At 43.3% G+C, this 23,788-nt stretch overlaps 1 protein-coding gene across 2 annotated transcripts in view; it reads right to left on the minus strand.

The window, feature by feature from the left end:
* Positions 1-23,788, minus strand: part of smad10a (SMAD family member 10a) — a 105,900-nt gene that overhangs the window by 51,811 nt on the left and 30,301 nt on the right. For both annotated transcript variants that reach the window (XM_072282914.1, XM_072282906.1), the window contains exon 2: positions 21,577-21,827. In XM_072282914.1, coding sequence (XP_072139015.1) covers positions 21,577-21,813 — 237 coding nt within the window. In that variant the 5' untranslated portion in view covers positions 21,814-21,827. The remainder of the gene's footprint in view (positions 1-21,576; positions 21,828-23,788) is intronic.

Here is a 23,788-nt window from a genome sequence, read left to right on the forward strand (position 1 = left end):
TCCAAGGAAGTGATAGCGTTCGTCAAAGATCGTCTCAGTGGGTAGAGGAGAGCAGCAACAGACAGACCACAACCAAGTCGGTCAAAACTCTGCCATCAGATTTCTGAATGAATAATGACCACCACCTCACTATCTTCTTCTCTTTTTGCACTACTTAATTTTTTTTATATATACAATATATGTATTTCTCATTGTAATTTATAGTTTTATTTTGTATTGCACTGTACTGCTGCCTCAAAACCACAAATTTCACAACATCCGCCAGTGATATTAAACCTGATTCTGATTCTGATTCTGCAGCCACTTTCAGGCCAAGAGAATGGGAAAGACAGACAGGATCATTGAGATGACGTCAGTACTATGAAGTCAAAGTCATTATGCCTTGTAACCAATATCCACACTCAAATGCAAGAGAGTTGTAAGTTGTGTCAACATGCGCTCTTGGGTCAGATAAAATATCCTCTCAGTATACTTGCAGTTAGAATCACAGCCCTTTCCTGGTCAAACACAGCTTTCATCAAGTACAGACAATCCACTCTGTTTGCATTAAACTACCCTAACCCAAATCCCCGAAGAGCATCGTCCACTACACTAATGCAAAATGTCAGCTCCCTCAAGATGCAGCATCAATCATTCAGCAGTGTTATTGGCAATTACTGCGATGATCTCAGTCAAGACTGCCCTAGGCTGTAGACACAAGCCAAGAGCATACACAGCAGCTGGGATAGAATGTAATGGAGGCTCTACCATACTGTCAGTCTCTCCCTTACACTCACAGCAGCTGTGTGACTTTGATGTGGACCAGAATTTCCACAGATGCTGCCTAACTGGCTGAGTTCCTCCAGCATTTTGTGTGTGCATTGCACCACACTTGAAACTTGAACCAGAGGATACAATTCATTTATTGCAAGAAGCTCTGCAAAATGTTAACAGTACAATTTTCATCCTAACTGCAAGAGAAAGGTTCTCAGCATTTTTTTAAAACTTTTTCTTGTACTTGCAGCTCTTCTTTTGCAGATTAATTGCTTGTCAGTCTTTGTGTGCAGTTTTTCCTTGATTTTGTTGTACTTCTTTATTCTGCAGTAAATGCTTGCAAGAAAATCCCTGTTCCCAATCCCTCTGTTCTCACACACTCCTCAGTGCCTTACTGCGTAATTTCTATCCTTGTTTATTCTCCAAAGTGCAACACCTCACACTTGTTTGTATTACTGCGTTGGCACGGTAGTGCAGCAGTTAGCATGATTTACAGAACCAGTGTCATTGGTTCGATTCCCACTGCTGTCTGTAAAGAGTTGGTATGTTCTCAAAACGGCATGGGTTTCCACCGGTTGCTCCAGTTTTCTCTCATATTCCAAAGACGTACAGGTTAGTAGGTTAATTATTCACATAGGTATAATTCGGCAGCGTGGGCCCTGTAAGAACCTGTTAACATGCTGTATCTCTAAATAAAAATTTAAAAAATAAATGAATCTCAAGGTAGCATATGCAGGCATAGATAGTTGCAAGAAAAGGTTTGCGAATCCTTTGCAATGATCTGGTTTTCAGCATTATTTACTCAAAATGTGGTCTGATCTTCATCTAAGTCACAATAATAGACAAACACAATCTGCCTAAACTAATAACACAAACACTTGTACTTTTCATGTCTATACGGAACACATTCTTTAATCATTCACAGTCCAGGCTGGAAAAAGTATGTGAACCCTTGTGTTTATTAACTAGTAGAAACTCCTTTAGCATCTATAACCTCCACCAAATGTTTCCTGTAGCTGCTGGTCAGACTTGCACAATGGCAGGAGGAATTTTAGACCATTCTTCCATACAAAACTGCTTCAGTTCATCAATATACCAAAGCTTCAAATGTTCATTTTATTATCAAAGTATGCACACACAATACAACTCTGAGATCAGTCTTTGCCAGACAGCCACAAAATACAGAAAAAACCATGGAAGTTGTTGCGCCCCTCCCCCACACATGGAAAAGAAACCAAAACAAAACTTGCAAACTCCAAATCTCCCAACCTCTCCCTCGCACAATAACTAACAGATCGCCCACCCAGACACGGCAGCTAAAACATCAAACTCCCCCAACCTCTCCCTCGCAAAAAAAACAGCCACAAACACCCAACCCCTCCCTCACCCAACAAAAAGACCCTAAGGCAGCAAAGCAGCCCTAAACCATGATGCTCCTTCCACTATGCTTCACAGCTGGGATGAGGTTTTGGTGTTGGTGTACAGTGCCAAACATAGTAGTGCGTACTTCTGCCAAAAAAGTTCTACTTTTGTCTCACCTGTCCACAGAACATTGTCCCAGAAGGGTTGTGGAACATCCAGGTTATCTTTTGCAAACTTGAGACATGCATCAATGTTTTTTTTTAAAAGAGAGCAGTTGTTTCCTCTGTGGTGTCCTTCCATGAACACCATTCTTATTCAGTGTTTTTCTTACAGCGGACAGATGAACAGAGACTTTAGCAAATTCTAGAGATTTCTGCAGGTTTCTTGCTGTTACTCTTGGGATCTTTTTCACCTCATTCAGCATTGCACATTGTGCTCCTGATGCTCACTCCTATGGAGAGTAACAACAGTACTCAGTTTCTTCCATTTGGAGAAAATTTCTCTTACTGTGGACTGATGAACACTGCTTTTGTAGCCTTTTCCAGCTTCATACAGTCCTCTGAAACTTGTTCTGATCGGGGCATAGTGCACATAAACAGATCTTTCTTGAGAAGAACAGACTGTCAGTAATCTGACTTTGTGTATCCTTTTTATTTAAATCGGGCAGGGCACCTCTAAAATCCACACCTCCAATCTCATCTCATTGATTGGAAAACCTGACTCCAAATAACTTTCGTAGAAGGCATTACCCCAGAGGCTCAAGCAACACACATCAAAGTTGCTGGTGAACGCAGCAGGCCAGGCAGCACTTCTAGGAAGAGGTACAGTCGACGTTTCAGGCCGAGACCCTTCGTCAGGACTAACTGAAGGAAGAGTTAGTAAGAGATTTGAAAGTGGGAGGAACTCGTTTCTGCATTCTCGCACTTCCCGTTTCTACCTCCTACCCAAGATCCACAAACCTGCCTGTCCTGGCAAACCTATTGTCTCAGCTTGCTCCTGCCCCACCAAACTCATTTCTGCATATCAAATCTCTTACTAACTCTTCCTTCAATTAGTCCTGACGAAGGGTCTCGGCCTGAAACGTCGACTGTACCTCTTCCTAGAGATGCTGCCTGGCCTGCTGCGTTCACCAGCAACTTTGATGTGTGTTGCTTGAATTTCCAGCATCTGCAGAATTCCTGTTTATCCCAGAGGCTCACGTACTTTTTTGAACCTGGACTGTGATTGTTTAAATGGTATACTCAGTACTGACCAGAAGTAAAAATGTTTGTATGTTAGGCAGCTGTGTTTGTCTATTGTTTTGACAGATGAAGATCGGACCACATTTTATGAGTAATTAGTGCATAAAACAGGGTAATTGCAAAAGGTTCTCAAACCTTTACTTGCAGCTGTAAGTTGGTTGCTCCGTGTTGTGGCTCGATGGGCTGAAAGGCGTGTTCCGAGCTGTACTGCTAAATAGATATACGGTTAGGGTTAATGAATCGTGGGCACTGTACAACAGCGCTGGCACTTGTGGGTTACTCCCAGCACAATCCTCGCTGATCTGAATTGAGACAAACGACACACTTCACTGTCTGTTTCAATGCACGTGTGACAAATAAAGCTAACCTTCCCCCAACCCACATCAAAGTTGCTGGTGAACGCAGCAGGCCAGGCAGCATCTCTAGAAAGAGGTACAGTCGACGTTTCCGGCCGAGACCCTTCATCAGGACTGCCCCCCTGTCCCCCCCACTCCTCTCTGAAAAGCTTCCAGGTATCCATAATAGCAAACTGTGAAACTCAGTAACAGAGGGCAAGTTGGCATGGCAGGAGTTAAACCAGTGATAGGTAGAAGAAAAAGATCCCAGATGATTACTTGAGCACGTTAATGACATGAAAGTTAAGGGCCCCACAAACATTCCTTTAGCCAGTCTCCACTCAGAAATGCGACACCCTTCTCTTCATCTTCGCTGACCCGAGTGACCCTGCTCAGGGGTTCTTGTTTATTCCATTGTGGTGAAATGTCAAAACTTATCGAGTCACGCCGACTGCTCTGGCGCCACTGTGCAATGCACACCGGCTCCGACCCATCAGCGCATTGAATCAAGGGCACTAAACCCCCACACAGGCACCCACACTGCTCCCGCTGTACACAGACTTAATCTTATTAGGATATTTTATCAGGCTCATACAGAACACATACAAACAAAGATCCACTTCCTGAGTTGACTCTGGTGAGATCCTATCTCTTCCTGGAGACACACAGCGCATCTTTACAATAGATTTACACACATCATAATAGCAAGGAGGTGGGCTGATCGTAGTGCCCAAACTTTAAAGGTTATCTGCCTAGCTCTCCTGCAATTCCTGTTCAAATCCTGTCTTCTGTACATCCAATCTCTCCTTACCCAGAGCTCAGTTTCCCACTGACCACAAAGTCAGCTCCCCTGCCCCCTTCCATTCCCATTTTCCTCTCTCCTCCTCACCAACCAACACCTTTTTAAAGGTAGAGATTAGCCTTATTTGTCACCTGTACATCAAAACAGAGGCTGATGAATCTGTGGAATTCAGTGCCAAAGATGGCTGTGGAGGACGTCATTAGGTACATTTAAAGCAGAGGTTGATATATTCGTGATAAGGAAGGGTGTCAAAGGTTATGGGAGGAGCCAGAAAAATGGGGTTGAGAGAGATAATAAACCAGCCATGATGGTGCAGACATAATGGGCCAAATGACCTGACCCTGCTTTGTCTTACGGATTGGGGGATTTGGACGTCTTTTGTAATTGAGTAACATTTTGTACATTTGTCTTATGGAAACACTCAGTGAAATGCGCTGTTTGTGTCAATGACCAACGCAGTGCACGATGTGATGGGGGCAGCCCACAAGTTACAACTTGTACTCTCTCACGGTGGTGTCTGAAAAGAGGATGCTGTCTAAGTTGCATGCCACCTTGGTCAATGTCTCCCATCCACTACATAATGTACTGGATGGGCACAGGAGTACATTCAGCCAGAGACTCATTCCACCGAGATGCAGCACTGAGCGTCATAGGAAGTCATTCCTGCCTGTGGCCATCAAACTTTACAACTCCTCCCTTGGAGGGTCAGACACCCTGTGCCAATAGGCTGGTCCTGGACTTATTTCAGAATTTACTGGCATAATTCACATATTACTATTTAACTATTTATGATTCTATGACTATTTATTATTTATTTCCCCCTGGGATCAATAAAGTATGACTATGACTATTTGAATATGGGAAGAAAGCCATGTGGTCAAGGGGAGACCATACAAACTCCTTACGGACAGCCGCAGGAATTGAACCCTGATCGTTGGCACTGTAATAGCGTTATGCTTCTATGCCGTATACTATCACCCTTGCTCTCTATTGTCCAGCTCTGAGAAATTCATTTGTACAGTGCCTATAAAGCGTATTCACCGCCCCCCCCCCAGAAGTTTTCATGGTTTATTGTTTTACAACATTGAATCACAGTGGATTTAATTTGGCTTTTTTGACACTGATCAACAGAAAAAGACTCTTTAGTGTCAAAGTGAAAACAGATTTCTACTAAGTGACCTAAATTAATTAGATATGTCAGTATTTAGCAGATGCACCTTTGGCAGCAATTACAGCCTTGAGTCTGTGTGGATAGGTCTCTACCAGCTTTGCACAACTGGACACTGCAGTTTTTCCCCATTCTTCTTCATAGAACTGCTCAAGCTCTGTCAGATTGCATGGGGATCGTGAGTGAACAGCCCTTTGCATGTCCAGCCACAAATTCTCAATTGGATTGAGGTCTGAACTCTGACTTGGCCACTCCAGGACATTAGCTTTATTGTTTTTAAAGCCATTCCTGTACAGCTTTGGCTTTATGCTTGGGGTCATTGTCTTGCTGGAAGACGAATTATCTCCCATGTTGCAGTTATCTTGCAGACTGCATCAGGTTTCCCTCAGGATTTCCCTGTATTTTGCTGCATTCATTTTACCCTCTACCTCCACAAGCCTTCCAGGGCCTGCTGCAGTGAAGCATCCCCACAGCATGATACAGCCACCACCATGCTTCAAGTAGAGATGGTGTGTTTTTGATGTTGTACGGTGTTTGGCTTACACCAAACGTAGCATTTAGTCTGATGGCCAGAAAGCTCAATTTTAGTTTCATCAGACCATAGAGCCTTCTTTCAGCTGACTTCAGAGCCTCCCACATGCCTTCTGGCAACCTTAGCTGGGATTTTGTGTGAGATTTTTTCCAACAGTGGCTTTCTCTTTGCCACCCTCCCATAACGCTGTGACTGGTGAAGCACCCAGGTAACAGTTGTTGTATGTGCAGTCTCTCCCATCTCAGCCACTGAAGCTTGTAACTCCTCCATAGTTGTCATGGGTCTCTTGGTGGCCTCCCTTTCTTGCACGGCCACTCAGTTTTTGAGGACAGCCTGCTGTAGGCAGATTTACAGCTCAGCCACATTCTTTCCATTTCTTGATGATTGACTTAACTGTACTCCAAGGGACATCCAGTGACTTGGAAATTTTCTTGTACCCATCTCTGAACCTGTGCTTTTCAATAACTTTTTCACAAAGTTGCTTGGGGTGTTCTTTTGTCTTCCTGTAGTTTTTGCCAGGATACTGACTCACCAGCAGATGGACTTCAGGCTACAGGTGTATTTTTACTACAGTCAATAGAAACACCTTGATTGCACATAGGTTATCTCCATTTAACTAATTATGTGACTTCTAAAACCAATGGGCTGCATCAGTCATGGTGCATCATATTAAAGGGGAGGGGTGGTACTTATGCAATCAATTATTTTGTGTTTTAGATTTGTAATTAATTTAGATCACTTTGTGGAGACCCATTTTCACTTTGATGTAAAAGAGTTTTTTTCTGTTGATCAGTGTCAAAAAAAACAAATTAAATCCACTGCGATTCAATGCTGTAAAACAATAAAACATGAAAAAACTTCTGGGGGGTGAGGGAGTGAATACTTTCTATAGGCACAGTACTTTAACTAAAGGTGAATTGCTCAGTTATCTTACAATGCATCTGCACTCTGCTTTGAGTTACGGCGGAGTAAATGCTTCACTTGCAGTTGAACCTTTTAGAATGGCTCAGTACAGAGGTAAGACTTTCAGAGAAAGGTTTAGTAATTTCTATATTCTGGTATAGGCCCTTCGGTTCATGATCCTATACTCCCCCACTATAGGACAATCCTCTCAGTGACCACTCTACCCAGGCCTTTCAACATTTGACAGAGTTCAATAAGATCCCCCTCGTTCTTCTAAACTCCAGTAACTACAGGCCCAAAGCCATCAAGTGCTCCTTATACGTTTACCCTTTCACTCCTGGGATGACGATAGCATTCAAAAGGATCTGCTGAGTTCCTCCAGCTTTTGGTGGGTACTGCTCTGGATTTCCAGTATCTGCAGAATCTCGTCTTTAGGAGGGATTACCAGATAGTCCATGAAACCTGGTTCATAAAGGCAATAAAATGCATACTTACAACCCTCCTGCCACCTAGTAACCTGAGAAACAACAGAAACAATTGGGAGGAGGGGAAAGAGGCTGCGGAATTTCTCTCTAGGTTGTTGAAACCTGCTGTTGACCAAGTGCACTGCATCTGTTAATGAACAGAATGCTGGTGAAACACAGCGACACCCTAAGCCTGATTTATACTTCTGCGTTAGTTCGACGCCGTAACCTACACAAGTGACTTACGCGCGTTATGAGCATTTATACTTGTGCGTTGGTGTGTCTGCATCGCTCTGCAATTCGTGCACGTCACGCATGCACACTCACCTGCCCGCGCAAAGCTTCATGGTCATGGTAGTCTTCCTCGGGGTAAGCAAGAAGCGAGCGTCTTTTTTCATAAAAGCGAAATGTGTCCTCCATAATTTTGGAGGTCCGTAAAGCTTTATGGAAAGCATTGCAGCCAGAGTTCCTTCCCTGCCCTTCAGTCGCCCAATGGGAAGCTATTGTAGCGTAGGAGGAAATGTGATGCTACTAAGAGGACCAATCACAGTTCTTATGGTCTGCGTTGCCGCGACGCGCGGTTCCATTTTGGGAGAGGTGTGCGTCACAGCAACGCAGGCTCTCACGTAGAGTTCAGCATCAGCTTTGCATAGGGTTTACGGCGATGCAGTACTTACAGCGACGCGTTGACGCAGAAGTATAAATCAGGCTTTAATGGCAGCAAACAAAACTGCTAACTACTCTGCTAATGACACTTCTGGAAAACGATCTCTGCAATCAATAGCTTGTAACTTCCCTTTCAGAGATGCGTTTTTGAAACGGCTGTACGACCTGGCTTTTTTGCGGTGTGAACTGAAGTCTCAGAGGAGCAGGACGGTTATGGCGTGGTGCATACAGGCCCATTTGAGGTGGCAGGGCCAGGACCCAAGAGCATGGAACCAGCCAATGTCTGGCCATTGCTGGAGTGGATGGAGCACATCTGAGGCAAGGCAGAGGTGAAGCAGCACGGCCAAGCTTGAGAGCCAGGAACAAGCCAATGTTTGGCCAATTTAAGCGCCCAACCAGATTGGAAAGGTTGGGTATGGCCAAATCGCGGCTCAAGAGCATATCAAACAGCATTTTCCAGTTCCAAGAGCCAAGAACGAGCCGATGTTTGGCCAGTTTAAGTGCCAGGCCAGATGATCAGGGTGTTGGGGCTGGAGGCGAGAGACAGGCCAGCAAATAATGCATCAAACTCCACATCTAATCAGACCAAGCTCTCTAAAGTTTCTAAGGTACCATTATGCCAACACCACAGTCAGTGGCCACTTTATTATTTCCTGTACCTAATAAAATGGCCACTGAATGCTCATGGTCTTCCACTACAACGTTCTAAGTATTGTGTCTTCAGAGATACTTTCTGCACACCACTGTTGTAACAAGTGATTATTTAAGTTACCGGTGACAACCTTGAACCAGCCTGGCCATTCTCCTCTGACCTCTCTTATTAAAAAGGTGGTTTTTCCAAAGGAACTGCCACTCACTGGATTTTTTTTTTTTGTTTTTCCACACCATTCTCTGTAAACTCTTGAGACTGTTGTGCATGAAAATCCCAGATCAGCAGTTTCTGAGATACTCAAACCACCCCTTCTAGCACCAACAATCGTTCCATGGTCAAAGTCACTTAGATCACATTTCTTCCCCAACAACTGAACGGACAGGAGGCCTAGGGAGAAAGAAAGGGGGAGGGGAGAGGGGGGAAGCTCAGAGGATGGGCAAGGAGTATAGTGAGAGGGACAGATCGAGAAAAAGGAGAGAGAAAAAAATATATAATAAAAGATAAATAAATATCGGATGGGGTACAAAGGGGAGGTGGGGCATTAACGGAAGTTAAAGAAGTCAATGTTCAAGCCATCAGGTTGGAGGCTACCCAGACGGAATATAAGGTGTTGTTCCTCCAACCTGAGTGTGGCTTCATCTTGACAGTAGAGGAGGCCATGAATAGACATATCGGAATGGGAATCGGACATGGAATTAAAATGTGTGGCCACTGGGAGATCCTGCTTTCTCTGGCAGACAGAGCGTAGGTGTTCAGCGAACTGGTCTCCCAGCCTGTGGTATCACCCCAGCCGACTCACAGGTGAAGTGTTGCCTCACCTGGAAGGACTGTCTGGGGCCCTGAATGGTGGTGAAGACTACTGCCACCCCACTAGGAATAGGGTTCCCCTTGCCCTCACCTACCACTCCACCAGCCTCCGGGTCCAACATATTATTCTCTGTAACTTCCGCCACCTCCAACGGGATCTCACCACTAAGCAGATATTTCCCTCACCCCCCCCCCCACTTTCCGCAGGGATCACTCCCTACGCAACTCCCTTGTCCATTCGTTCCCCCCCCTCCATCTCTTCCCACTGATCTCCCTCCCGGCACTTATCCTTGTAAGTGGAACAAGTGCTACACATGCCCTTACGCTTCTTCCCTCGCCACCATTCAGGGCCACAGACAGTCCTTCCAGGTGAGGCAACACTTCACCTGTGAGTCGGCTGGGGTGATATACTGCATCCGGTGCTCCCGATGTGGCCTTCTATGTATTGGCGAGACCCGACGCAGACTGGGAGGCCATTTCGCTGAACACCTACGCTCTGTCCACCAGAAAAAGCAGGATCTCCCAGTGATCACACATTTTAATTCCACGTCCCATTCCCATTCTGATATGTCCATCCACGGCCTCCTCTACTGTAAAGATGAAGCCACACTCAGGTTGGAGGAACAACACCTTATATTCCGTCTGGGTAGCCTCCAACCTGATGGCATGAACACTGACTTCTCTAATTTCCATTAATGCCCCACCTCTCCCTCGTACCCCACCCGTTATTTATCTTTTAGTATTCATTTTTTTTCTCTCTCTCCTTTTTCTCCCTCTGTCCCTCTCACTATACTCCTTGCCCATCCTCTGGGCTTCCCCCCTCCCCCTTTCTTTCTCCTTAGGCCGTCCCATGATCCTCTCATATCCCTTTTGCCAATCAACTTTCCAGCTCTTGGCTCCATCCCTCCCCCTCATGCCTTCTCCTATCATTTGCGATCTCCCCCTCCTCCTCTCAAATCTCTTACTATCTCTTCTTTCAGTTAGTCCTGATGAAGGGTCTAGGCCCGAAACGTCGACTGTACCTCTTCCTAGAGATGCTGCCTGGCCTGCTGCGTTCACCAGCAATTTTTATGTGTGTTGCTTGAAATTCCAGCATCTGCAGATTTCCTCGTGTTTGCGAGCAAAGGTTCTGTACTTGTTTTATGTCTTCTCCGTTTATTTTCAGTCTGCAGATAGGATTCTCCTTCTTTTTGGATATCACCATACATTCTGTCTTTTTGCGATTGATTGATTGATAGACCCATTTTTCCCATCCACTATAAGGATGCTAACATATGTGCGTATGTGCACACACGAGATTCAAAGTCAAGAATGTATATTGTCATTCTTCAGTATATGTGTGTAAAGAAGAACAAAATGATTGGATCCAACTAAATGATCTGGCACTTTTGCAATCTCCTGGGGGATTCAGTGAACTAGACTCTCAAGAGTGCAAGTATAACTGGGGCGGCCATCACTGGAGGTAGGTGCAGCGTCAAGGCCGGGTAGCAGACGACAAACGTGATCGGCTCCATTACCCTGCAGCGATTAAAGCTTCAGGCAAGATTACAAGTGTAGAAGATGAAAGCAGAAAACAAACCAGGTACTCAGCACCATCTGCCTGCGTTTGACCTGTCTCTCTCTTTACTCAGTATTATCGTCAGGCTGGAGATCAGGAGTCTTGGGTCACATAAGCGGTTGTTACACTGCAGCCATTGGAGCTCTCCCACAGACTTCACTGGTCTCATCGTCTCAGCCCTGTACAGGCTCCGCAGCTGTGGGCTCACTTTCAGGAACTCTGCAGTTCAGATCCTTTACTTTTTTTTCCCACTATTTGTGTGATTTGTGCTCTTTTGCAAATTGGATATGTAGTGGTCCTCTAGAATTTTAGTGAATTCTATTGTGAGTGCCTGCAAAAAGGTGAATCTCAAGGTTGCATTTGGTATAGATATTTTGATTATAAATACGAACTTTGATGCACCATAAAAAATTAATATAAATATGAAGTAATCCTAGAAAACACAATGTACAAGTAATTGATACAGATCTATATAGAACTATATCTTCCCTGAATCCTTTGACAACCCTCTTCACTGTCCACAACTCCATCAATTGGCAACATCCAATATTAAGGACCTTCATCACCCAGGATATGCCCTCTGCTCGTTGCTACCATCAGCAGGAGGTACAGAAGCCTGAAGACACACACTCAGTGTTTCAAGAACAGCTTCTTTCCCTCCGCCATCAAATTTCTGAATGGACAATGAACCTATGTATACTACCTCACTATTTTTTTCACTCTATTTGCACTACTTAATTTTATATATTTCTTATTGTAATCTATAGTTTTAAATTATGTATTGTATGTACTGCTGCTGAAAAACAAAACAATTCCCAACATACATCAGTGATAGCAAAGCTGATTCTGATCAAAGTGTAACCTACAGAGAATGTGCAGTGCAGGCGGACAACTGTGTTGTTTCTCTTGGTTTGGAGGAATGTTGTTTCACTTAGCAGTATAAACGTGTACAGTTCAATGACTTTTTGTGTCTACAAACATATGAACCAACCCACTTAACATTTCTGTCCAAGTCTCGCATATCATGTGAAAAGTGGACCCAGCATCAATCCCTGTGGAACACTGCTGGTCACAGACCTCGAGCAAAAATAATATACATTATATAATAATTAAAATTAAATCACTAAAATTATATTATAGAATATACAAAAGAATAGCTTATATACATAGACTGATTGTGTGTACATAAAGTGACGTTAGGTGCTGGAGTATCTGAACATAAGGTATCTCTGAAAGGAAATAATAAAGTGGCTCTTGGCAAGAGGAAGAGTGACCCAAGTCCACATTTATTTATTTAGAGATACAGTGTGGAACAGGCCCTTCTGGCCCAATGAGCCACACTTCCCAGCAACCCACCCATTTAACACTAACCCAGAGGACAATTTACATTGACCAATTGACCTATTAATCAGTTCATCATTGACTTTGGGAGGAAACCAGAGCACCCGGAGGAATCCTATGTGGTTCATGTGGGAGAACGTACAATCTGCTTACAGGCGGCGCCAGAATTGAACTCTGCTGCCCCAAAATGTGACAGCGTCACGCTAACCACTATGTTACCGTGGCGCCCAAGGTTACAGAGGGGGCAATGCATTTTGCCCCAGGATGAGGCTCTATGTGCCGATGAATTTACTGAACTGGAAGATCCATTGACTCACCCGCTGACCGAAGCAGTTTCTTGTGCATTCAGAATGGATTATACTGCTGTCATGTGCACAAGATAAACAGTGCACAGCCTAAGGCACTGGGACGGTGGAAATGAGCGGGACGCTTTGCCAAGGCTACAGTTTTACAGCTTTTACTTTGAGCAGGGTCAGTGAACCTGAAATTCTCTTTAATCCCACTAGATTTGTGCTTCCTTTTGAAAGGGCTTTGTGTTCCATCATCTGTTGCCCGAAGAACTGGACACCGCACTGCTGCAGACAAAACACAGTCTTGCCCTCTCAGCTGGATGCCAGCTCAAGGACAGTGTAACCCAGCGTATACATCCACCCTAGCACACAAAGTTGGGGGAAGGGGGAGTGGAGTGATCCATGCACAGCTACATCAATCTTCCAACACAAGGTCAGAGTAGTTCAAATTAAGACAAAAAATTAATCAGTGAAGTGCAACTCCCCCACCCCGACACAGGCAGACAAGAAAATGTCTGCAAATTAGCCACACTGGTAGAATAAACCATTTTCTTTAGCTGGATGATAACGCAGCATCAGGATTTTATTTACTTATTGATACAGCACAGAACAGGCGAACCACGTTGCCCTGTCAACCTAGCCTAATCAAAGCTCAAAGTGCATTTTTATCAAAGTTCGTATACTATATACAACCCTGAGATTCGTCTCCTTACAGGCGGCCACGAAGCAAAGAAACCCAATAAAAAGAGACAATCAAATACCCAATGCGTGGATAAAACCCAAATCGTACAAATAAGAAAAGCGAGCAAATAATATTCAGAACTGAAGTTCACAGAAGTGACAAACAACAGAAAATCTGCAGATACTGGAAGTCCAAGCAACACACACAAAATTCCAGCATCTATGGGAAAAAGTACAGTCGACATTTTGGGCGAAGGGTCTCAGCCTGAAATGTCGACTGTGTTTTTTTACCCCTATGGACGCCACCTAGCCTGCTGAGTTCCTCCAGCATTTTGTGCGTGTTGTTCACAATAGTGAGTCCACAGCCACGAAGCATGTAATCACTGCAGCCAATCCAGGAGCCCACTAGTTGCAGGCCGTAGCCTCAGTTCAGCGCAGAGACGATTGAAAGGTACAGGACAAGTTACAATGACCAATTAACCTACTAACCTGTACGCCTTTGGACTGTGGGAGGAAACCTCAACTCAGAACTCCAGCGCCACCAGACGTAATAGCGACTTGCTAATCGCTACGCTACCATGATGCCTGGTAAACACAAACAGCATTTGCCAGTCCAAACTCAGTTCCACGTCCACCAGACAGCTTTTCTAATAAGAGCAGAGAAACTCTGCAGCCAGATCTCAGCAGAAACACTAGCACACTGGAACACGTTCAACAGTGCCTTTAATATAGCAAAAACATCTCATGGGTGCTAAACAGGAGTAATATTGAATAGGGAAAAAAAAAACTGGCAGAGGCACACAAAGAGAGATTAAATACAAGCTGTTGTTGATGCTACTGCTTTGCCTCAAAATCCATTAAGCGACAAGTGCGTAGTAAAACAGGCTCCAGCAAAAACCAGTCTTCCACCCCAGGGAGATGATGTTTAAAATATTGAAGATATCTTTGAATACTTGTATGGTTTGGCACAGAGAAATTTTATTCTGTCCATTGGGCCAATACCAGATTTTTTAGAGCCACAGAACGATACAAGAGAACTATGGCTTTCAGCCCATCAAGTCCATGCAAGCATACATTTACACCAATTCACATTAATTTTATTTTATTCATCCTGTATTCTAATCAACTCCCCCAGATTCTACTACTGGCCCACACAATATGGGACAATCTAGTGGCCAATTAACACACCAACCTGCACATCTTTGGGAAGAAGGACAAAATCTGTGTGGTCACACGAAGAATGAGCAAACTCCACACAAGTCAGGACCGATTCCCTCAACTTCACTCATCCCATCACTGAACAATCTATGAACTTAATTTCAAGGACTATTTACCTCATGTTCTCCATATTTATTGTTTATTTATTTATTCAATATTATTATTTTGTTTCTGTTTTTCCTTTTTGTATTTAGTCATAGTCATACTTTATTAATCATAGTCATACTTTGTTACAGTTGCTCCATAAATAATAAGTAGTAATAGAACCATAAATAGTTAAATAGTAATATGTAAATTATACCAGTAAATTATGAAATAAGTCCAGGACCAGCCTATTGGCTCAGGATGTCTGACCCTCCAAGGGAGGAGTTGTAAAGTTTGATGGCCACAGGCAGGAATGACTTCCTATGACGCTCTGTGCTGCATCTCGGTGGATCTCACTGAGCTTTGCAGTTTGTCCTTCCAACACTGGATATTTGTATATCCTGTTGGGTGTAGTTTTTAGTCATAGTCATACTTTATTGATCCCGGGGGAAATTGGTTTTTTATTCTATTGTGTTTATTTGGGTTTACTGTGAATGTCCGCAAGAAAGCAATTCTCGGGGTCGTATATGGTGACATACAGTTGTAAGAAAAAGTTTGTATACCCTTTGCAATTACCTGTTTTTCTGAAATATTTACTCATAAAATGTGGTCTGATCTAAATCACAATAATATACAAGAACAATCTGCCTAAACTAGTAACAAACAAACAATTGCACTACTTCTTGTCAATACAGAGTACACCATTTAAACAATCACAGTCTAGGTTCAAAAAACTATGTGAACCTCTGGGGTAATGCCTTCTACAAAAATTATTTGGAGTCAGGTGTTCGAATCAATGAGATGAGATTGAAGGTGTGGGTTATAAAGGTGTTCTGCCCAATAAAAAAGACACACAAAGTCAGGTTACTGACAGAGCCTGCTCTTCCCAAGAAAGATCTGTTCATGTGTACCATGCCTTGATCTAAATGACTTTTACAGGAACTTAGAAGAATTGTAGAGTTGCAGGAAACTGGAAAAGACAACAAAAGCATTTCTAAAGACCTGAATGTTCATCAGTCCACAGTGAGAGAAACTGTCTACAAATGGAGGAAACTCAGTACAGTTGCTACTCTCCCTAGGAGTGGTCATCCTGTAAAGATGCACAATGTGCAATGCTGAAGGAGATGAAAAAGAACCCAAGCGTAACAGGAAAACATCTGCAGAAATCTCTAGAACTTGCTAAAGTCTCTGATCATGTGCCCACAATAAGAAAAACACTGAATAAGAATGCAGTTCATGGAAGGACAAAACAGAAAACCACTGCTCTCCAAAAATAACTTTGCTGCACGTCTCAAATTTGCAAATGACCACTGGATGTTCCACAACACTTCTGGAACAATATTCTGTGTATAGATGAGACAGAAGTTGAACTTTTTTTGACAGAAATGCACACTGCTATGTTTAGAAGAAAAAGGGACAGCGCACCAACACCTCATTCCAACTTTGAAGCACAGTGGAAGGAGCATCATGGTTTGGGGCTGCTTTGCTGCCTCAGGGCCTGGACAGCTTGCAATCGTTGAGGGAACAATAAATTCAAAGTTGAATCAAGACATTTTACAGGAGAATGTCAGGGTAGCGGTCCGTAACCTGAAACTTAATAGAAGTTGGATGATGCAACAAGATAATGATCTAAAACACAAGAGTAAATCAACAACTGAATGCTTGAAAAAGTAGAAAATGTGTGCTTTGGAATGGCCAACTCAGAGTCCAGAGCTTAACTCAATTGAGATATTGTGGCATAATCTGAAGCAGGCTGTTCATGCAAGGTATCCCAGAAATATTGATGAACTGAAACAGTTTTTTATGGAGGAATAGTCTAAGAATCCTCCTCGCCATGTGCAAGTCTGATCAGTAGCTACAGGAAACGTTTGATGGAGGTTTTTGCTGCTAAAGGAGGTTCTACCAGTTATTAAACACAAGGATTCACATACTTTTTCCAGCCTTGATTGTGAATGATTAAACAATGTATTCAATAAAGACATGAAAAGCACAATTGTTTGTGTGTTATTAGTTTAGGCAGATTGTGTTTGTCTATTACCATGACTTGGAAAAAAAAATCAGACCACATGTTATGAGTAATTAAGGCTGCAAACCAGGTAATTGCAAAGGGTTCACAAACCTTTTCTTGCAACTGTATATGTACTTTCATAATAAACTTACTTTGAACTTTGAACTGCATATTCATGTGGGATCAGTGCCGGACTTCGGTACGAAAGGTCCCGAGTTCGAATCCAGCCGGCTCCCCTGCACGCTTTCCACCCGTGCTGGGTTACGAGCTGGTGATATCCAGGCAGAAGGCAATGGCAAACTACTGCTGTAACTTGCCTCGTACGCGGTTCCCCACTATGTCAGAGGCGTGGAGGGAAATCGTCCGCTAACTGGAGAAACTCCGCATGCAACATTAAAAAAAAATTCATGTGCATCTTCAATGTTGCTGTTACATTGCTTCCACCATTTCTTCTGGCTGGGCAGTCCAGGCACCCACCTTGTAAATATCATTTAAACTTTCCTTTGAACCTTAAAGCTATGCCCCCTAATATTTAACTTCTGCAGTGTGGGAAAAATAGGCTACCTACTCTGCCTACTGAAAGTGGTGAATATGTCCCAGTCCATCACAAGCAAAGCCCTCCTCACCATTGAGCACATATGTGGAGCACTGCCACAAGAAAGCAGCATCCATCATCAAAAAACACCCGTTCTTCCCCCCACCACCCAGGCTATGCTCTCTTCTCGCTGTTACCATCAGGCAGGAGGTACTGAAAGAAGCCTTCACTAACTCTACAACCTACAGACTCAATTTCAAGGACACTTTACAACTCACGTTCTCAGTATTATTTCCATTTGCACAGTTTATCTTCTGGCGCACATTGGCTGTTTGTCAGGCGCAGCTCTCACCTGTCAGAAGTGATAGGTTGTATGATGCTGCTAGTTTAAAAATATCAACATTGATTGGCTCTTTCCCTCTAAGGGAGTTATGCTTAAGGAACCCCAGGTGAAGAGCTTGCACTAAATGGCAAAGCAGGCTCACAGGTGATACAAGCAGAGTAAACTATCTGCGAAACCAGAGCCATGCTATTGTGCAGCATAGACAGTCACGTCTCTGATGTTGAGTAGCTTTCATCTGGACAGGCAACAGTTTGTGCCAAAGAAATGGTTCAAAGAGTTAGAATTAAATAGATTTCAGAATCAGAACCAAATCAGGTTTGATATCACTGACGTGTTGTAAGATTTGTTTTGCAGTACAGTGCAACACATTAAAAATATGATACATTTCAAAAAGATATACAGTTGCAAGAAAAGGTTTGTGAATCTTTTGCAATTACCTGGTTTTCTGCATCAATTACTCATAAAATGTGGTCTGATCTTCATCTAAGTCACAATAATTACAACCTGCCTAATCTAATAACACACAATCGACTTCTCGTCAATACTGAGTACACCATTTAAGCAATCACAGTCTAGGTTCAAAAATGTGTGTGAGCCTCTGGGGTAATGCCTTCTCCAAAAGCTATTTGTAGTTAGGTGCTGCAATCAATGAGATGAGATTGGAGGTGTGGGTTGTAGAGGGGTCCTGCCTGATAAACAAACAGCCACTCAAAGTGATGTTACTGACAGAGTCTGCTCTTCTCAAGAAAGATTCGTCTTATGTGCACCTTGCATCGATCAAAACAACTTTCACAGGACCTTACAATTGTAGAGATGCATGAAGCTGGAAAAGGCTACAGAAGAATTTCTAAAACCCTGAATGTTCATCAGTCCACAGTAAGAGAAGTTGTCTCCAAATGGAGGAAACTCAGTACTGTTGCTACTCTCTGTAGGAGTGGGCATCCTGCAAAGATCACAACAAGAGCACAACTTTCTAGAGTTCAACCTTTTGGCAGAAATGAGCACTGCTATATTTGGAGGAAAAGGGGCACTGCACACCAACACCAAAACTTCATCCCAACTGTGAAGTATAGTGGAAGGAGCATCATAGTTTGGGGCTGCTTTGCCTGCTCACCGTATGTATAGCTTGCAATCGTTGAGGGGACAATGAATTCAAAATTGTATCAAGACATTTTACAGGAGAATGCCAGGGTAGCAATCCATCACCTGAAGCTTAATAGAAGCAACAAGACAACGATCGTAAACACAAGAGTAAATCAACAACTGAATGGTTTAAAAAGAAGAAAATTTGTGTTTTGGAATGGTCAAGTCAAAGTCCAGACCTTTAACCCAACTGAGATGCTGTGGCATAACCCGAAGAGGGCTGTTCATGCAAGGTATCCCAGAAATATTGATGAACTGAAACAGTTTTGTACGGAGGAATGGTCTAAAATTTCTCCTAGCCATTGCACAAGTCTGATCAGCAGCTACAGGAAATGTTTGGTGGAGGCTATTGCTGGTAAAGGAGGTTCTACCAGTTATTAAATACGGGTTCAATTACTTCTTCCAGCCTGGACTGTGAGCACACTTTTTCCAGCCTGGACTGTAAAAATGTGTTTAATAAAGACATGAAAAGTACAACCGTTTGTGTTATCAGCTTAGGCAGACTGTGTTTGTCCATTATTGTGACCTGGATGAAGATCAGACCGCAGTTTTTGATGGTGGGCAGGGTTGTGCCTGTGATGGAGCTGGCTGAGTTTACAACCCTCTGCAGCTTTTTCTGGCACCTCTATTCCAGATGGTCATAGACTTCTTATAAGCTTTTCCGAAGGGTATACCAACAGACTGGTCACCAGAAATCAAGTGTGTCCCATGTGGCTTACAACTTAGTAAAGGTGTGGAAGGAGAAGTACAAAGGCATTCTATCCAGCCACCAGGTAAGTGAAGGATGTTATGAAATCGGGGGGGGGGGGGGGGGGGGTTTAAATTCTTTCTCTCTACAGCATGTGGTTTGAGGATATTTCAAACCAACTAAAGATTAAAGATTAGCTTTATTTGTCATATGTATTGAACGTGGAAACATACATTGTCATATGTAACAAGGTACAGTGAAAATCTTGGTTTTGTATGCCATCCATTTCATTACGTCAATGCATTGAGGCAGTGGAAAGGAAAACAGTAAGAGAATGTGGAATAAACTGTTGCAGTTTCAGAGGAAGTGCAAACAGACAATGAAGTACAAGGCCATAATATGGTAAACTGCGAGGTCGATACTAATGACACAGTGGGATAGAAGCTTGATAATAACAAACAAACAATTGCACTACTTCTTGTCAATACAGAGTACACCATTTAAACAATCACAGTCTAGGTTCAAAAAAGTATGTGAACCTCTGGGGTAATGCCTTCTACAAAAACTATTTGGAGTCAGGTGTTCGAATCAATGAGATGAGATTGAAGGTGTGGGTTATAAAGGTGTTCTGCCCAATAAAAAAGACACACAAAGTCAGGTTACTGACAGAGCCTGCTCTTCCCAAAAAAGATCTGTTTATGTGCACCGTGCCTTGATCTAAACAACTTTCAGAGGACCTTAGAAGAATTGTAGAGTTGCAGGAAACTGGAAAAGACAACAAAAGCATTTCTAAAGACCTGAATGTTCATCAGTCCACAGTAAGAGAAACTGTCTACAAATGGAGGAAACTCAGTACAGTTGCTACTCTCCCTAGGAGTGGTCATCCTGTAAAGATTATGCCAAGAGCACAATGTCCAATGCTGAAGGAGATGAAAAAGAACCCAAGCGTAACAGGAAAACATCTGCAGAAATCGCTAGAACTTGCTAAAGTCTCTGATCATGTGCCCACTATAAGAAAAACACTGAATAAGAATGCAGTTCATGGAAGGACAAAACAGAAAACCACTGCTCTCCAAAAATAACTTTGCTGCACGTCTCAAATTTGCAAATGACCAGTGAATGTTCCACAACACTTCTGGAACAATATTCTGTGTATAGATGAGACAGAAGTTGAACTTTTTTGACAGAAATGCACACCGCTATGTTTGGAAGAAAAAGGGGACAGCACACCAACACCTCATTCGAACCTTGAAGCATGGTGGAAGGAGCATTATTATTGTAATCCCAATCTCTATGTATCATTACTATTATTGTTAATTTATTAATCTTGAAACTTAATAAAAAGATTGAAAAAGAAAGAAAAGAAGCTTGAGCCTGGTGGTGTATGCTTTTGGGCTTTTGTATTTTCTGTCCGATGGGAGGAGCAGAAGAGAGAATGCCTGGGGTAGGTGGCTTCCGATTATGTTGAGCTGTGCCCACATCTCTCTGCACAGCAGTTGCCAGACCAAGCTGTGATGTATCCGGATAGGTGCTTCAATAAAAATTGGTCAAAGGAGATATAACTTTTCATTTAGCCTACTGAGGAAGTAGAGGCTATGGTGCACTTTCTTGATCGTGGTGTCTATGTGGCTTGACCAGGAAAGGCTATTAGTGATGTAAGTTCCGAGAAACCTGAAGCCCTCGACCCTTCAACTTCAACGCTGTTGATGTAAACAGGAGTGTATGCACCACACTCCCTTCCATAAGTCAATGACCAGCTCTTTCGTTTCACTAACATTGAGGTAGTTGTTACAACACCATGTCACTAGGCTCTCTACATCCTTCCTGTATCTTAACTCATCGTTATTTGAGATTCTGCCACTACAGTGGTGTCAAATGCAAATTTGCCTCACTGTAAAATGCCTGCCTTGAAGAGTGATTACGCTCCCCGACAAAAATCAACATGATAAAACAAGAACTGAATGCTGCAGTCGTAAAAGCGATGGGTCAGATTGGCACTTACCTGCAGCCGGCCATCCAGGGTTCTCTGGATTGTGACACATTTGCTAGGATGTGCTCCGTTAGTTGTGATGGCTGTAATCAGCGAGTCCAGTTCATCTTTCTTCTCCTTCAGCTTCTTCACCAAACTCTCAATGGCGCGCTTCGCAAAGCTCTCGTTCTCCCCGCCCTGCCGATGGCACATCAGGCTGTGCACAATGCTCAGACATGCATCGTTGCTGGTGGGAGGATTCAAAGACATGCTGGAGCAGGATCCTGCGGCAAATCAGAAGGGAAGGCTGCTCAGACAAAGTTATGGAGGAAAGTCATAATGTGTACCATAGCCTTGTGTTGTTAGCTTTACTTGAGCAAGTGTCTGAATGGGGCTCAAAACCAGGAACGAAGAGTGATAGCAGAAATAAAAGGGAAAGAGATGATAAGGGTAGGAGTTCCCAGGCAATTGAACACATGGCTACCAAAGAAGTTTCAAAGAGACTAACTTTATTTGTCACATGTACATCGAACATACAGTGACATAGGTCGTTTGTATTGAGGATGTGCTGGGGGCAGCCCACAAGTGCTGCCATGCTTCCAGCACCAACACAGCATGCCCACAATTTACCAACCCTAACCTGCACATATTTGGAATGCAGGAGAAACTGGAGAACATGAAGGAAACCCACACAGTCACAGGGAGAACACACAGACAGCAACAGGAATTGAATAGATTTTACAGCTAGTGCTTTGCACCTTACTTATTTAAGACTTTTGTAGGGCCAGGGGGTTTCTTAATTAAGAGAGCATTCACTCTTAATTGATCTTCCTGTTGCATCTTCCGACTCTGCTATTTTGCATTGTATAATGGCTTGGATGCATGAGTTCACAAATCTCAAGTTCTTAGCCAATAAACTGCAAGGATTGGGGAAAAAGAAGTCAATTAACATTAATTTGGATACAGAGAAGTATTTGGATTTAGTGAGAGGCAGAGTGGAGAATTTGTGGTTTGGGATGTGTGATTCAGGCTACGTCCACACTAGACCGGATAATTTTGAAAACACCGGTTTCGCATAAAAACGATAGGAGTCCACACCAGGCATTTTTGAAAATACCTCCGTCCACATTAAAACGGGTATTTGGGCAAATCTCCTCCTACTGGGCACGCGGACACATCTACAGAAAACAAGCCAAGAGGAAACAGTATACTTGGTGCCCAGTTACAGACTAGAAAAACTTAAAAGGAAATTGCCAAACGAGGGACAGCCGTTGGCTCTCGAGCAGCAGGACTTAAATCTAAAAAAAAATACTGGAGTGTATGGAGGCAACCGACTGGGAGTCACAGACAGTATGACCCGGCTGATGACGAACATTGAAAAACTGACTAACTCTGTTGCAGAGGGATTTGCAATGATGAGGAATATGATGATGGCTCCCCCCCGACCCCAGTACTTTTCACTGCCACAATACCAGCCTCACAGCCACTACAACAGCTACACATACAGACACACAGACCCCCAGGTGGCCCCACCAACATCTTCCCCACTCCCACAGAGGGGTCATCCTGGAAACATTTCCTACAGCCATAGTCTCTTCACCAATGAAAGGGACGACAGGTTTTTTAAAACCTCCGGTTACCCCGTACACACTATAACGGCCAACCGGCGTTTTCAGATTTAAACACTCTGGAGAGCGTTTTAGAAAAGCTCCGTTTTCAGGGGAGGAAAACGCTGTTTCAGTGTGGACGGAGGGTCAAAACGAAGAGAAAAAGCTTCGGTTACAGGTTTATCCGGTCTAGTGTGGACGCAGCCTCAGAGCACGAGTTAACATATGTACCAATTTTGTTCCAAAATTACTATGACAGCTACCCACTAAACTTCCTGTCCTTTCTCATGCCATCTACATCAAAAGGCACAGATCTTTATCATGCTCCCTCCCTACATCTCGATAAGAAAGCTCCAGAACAGTCCATATTCCCAAAGGGAGTTCTATGGTGGAGGGTAATCTGCCCAAGGAGATCAGAACTCTCGGCAAAGAATTCTGGAGGGAATCAAAACGTCCAAGCTGATGGTATGACAGTTTACTCAATAAAGAATCTTGATTGATTTCTGATTTAAATCTACACATGATAACAGGGTTAATGGCAGAAGCAGAGGAACACAGGGATCTTGGAGTTCACACCCATTGATCTCTCATAGCTGCAGTGCAAGCTGATAGGATGGTTAAGGCGGCATATGGTATGT

Source organism: Mobula birostris, chromosome 2, assembly GCF_030028105.1.
Source record: "Mobula birostris isolate sMobBir1 chromosome 2, sMobBir1.hap1, whole genome shotgun sequence".
Classification (NCBI taxonomy): Eukaryota; Metazoa; Chordata; class Chondrichthyes; order Myliobatiformes; family Myliobatidae; genus Mobula; species Mobula birostris.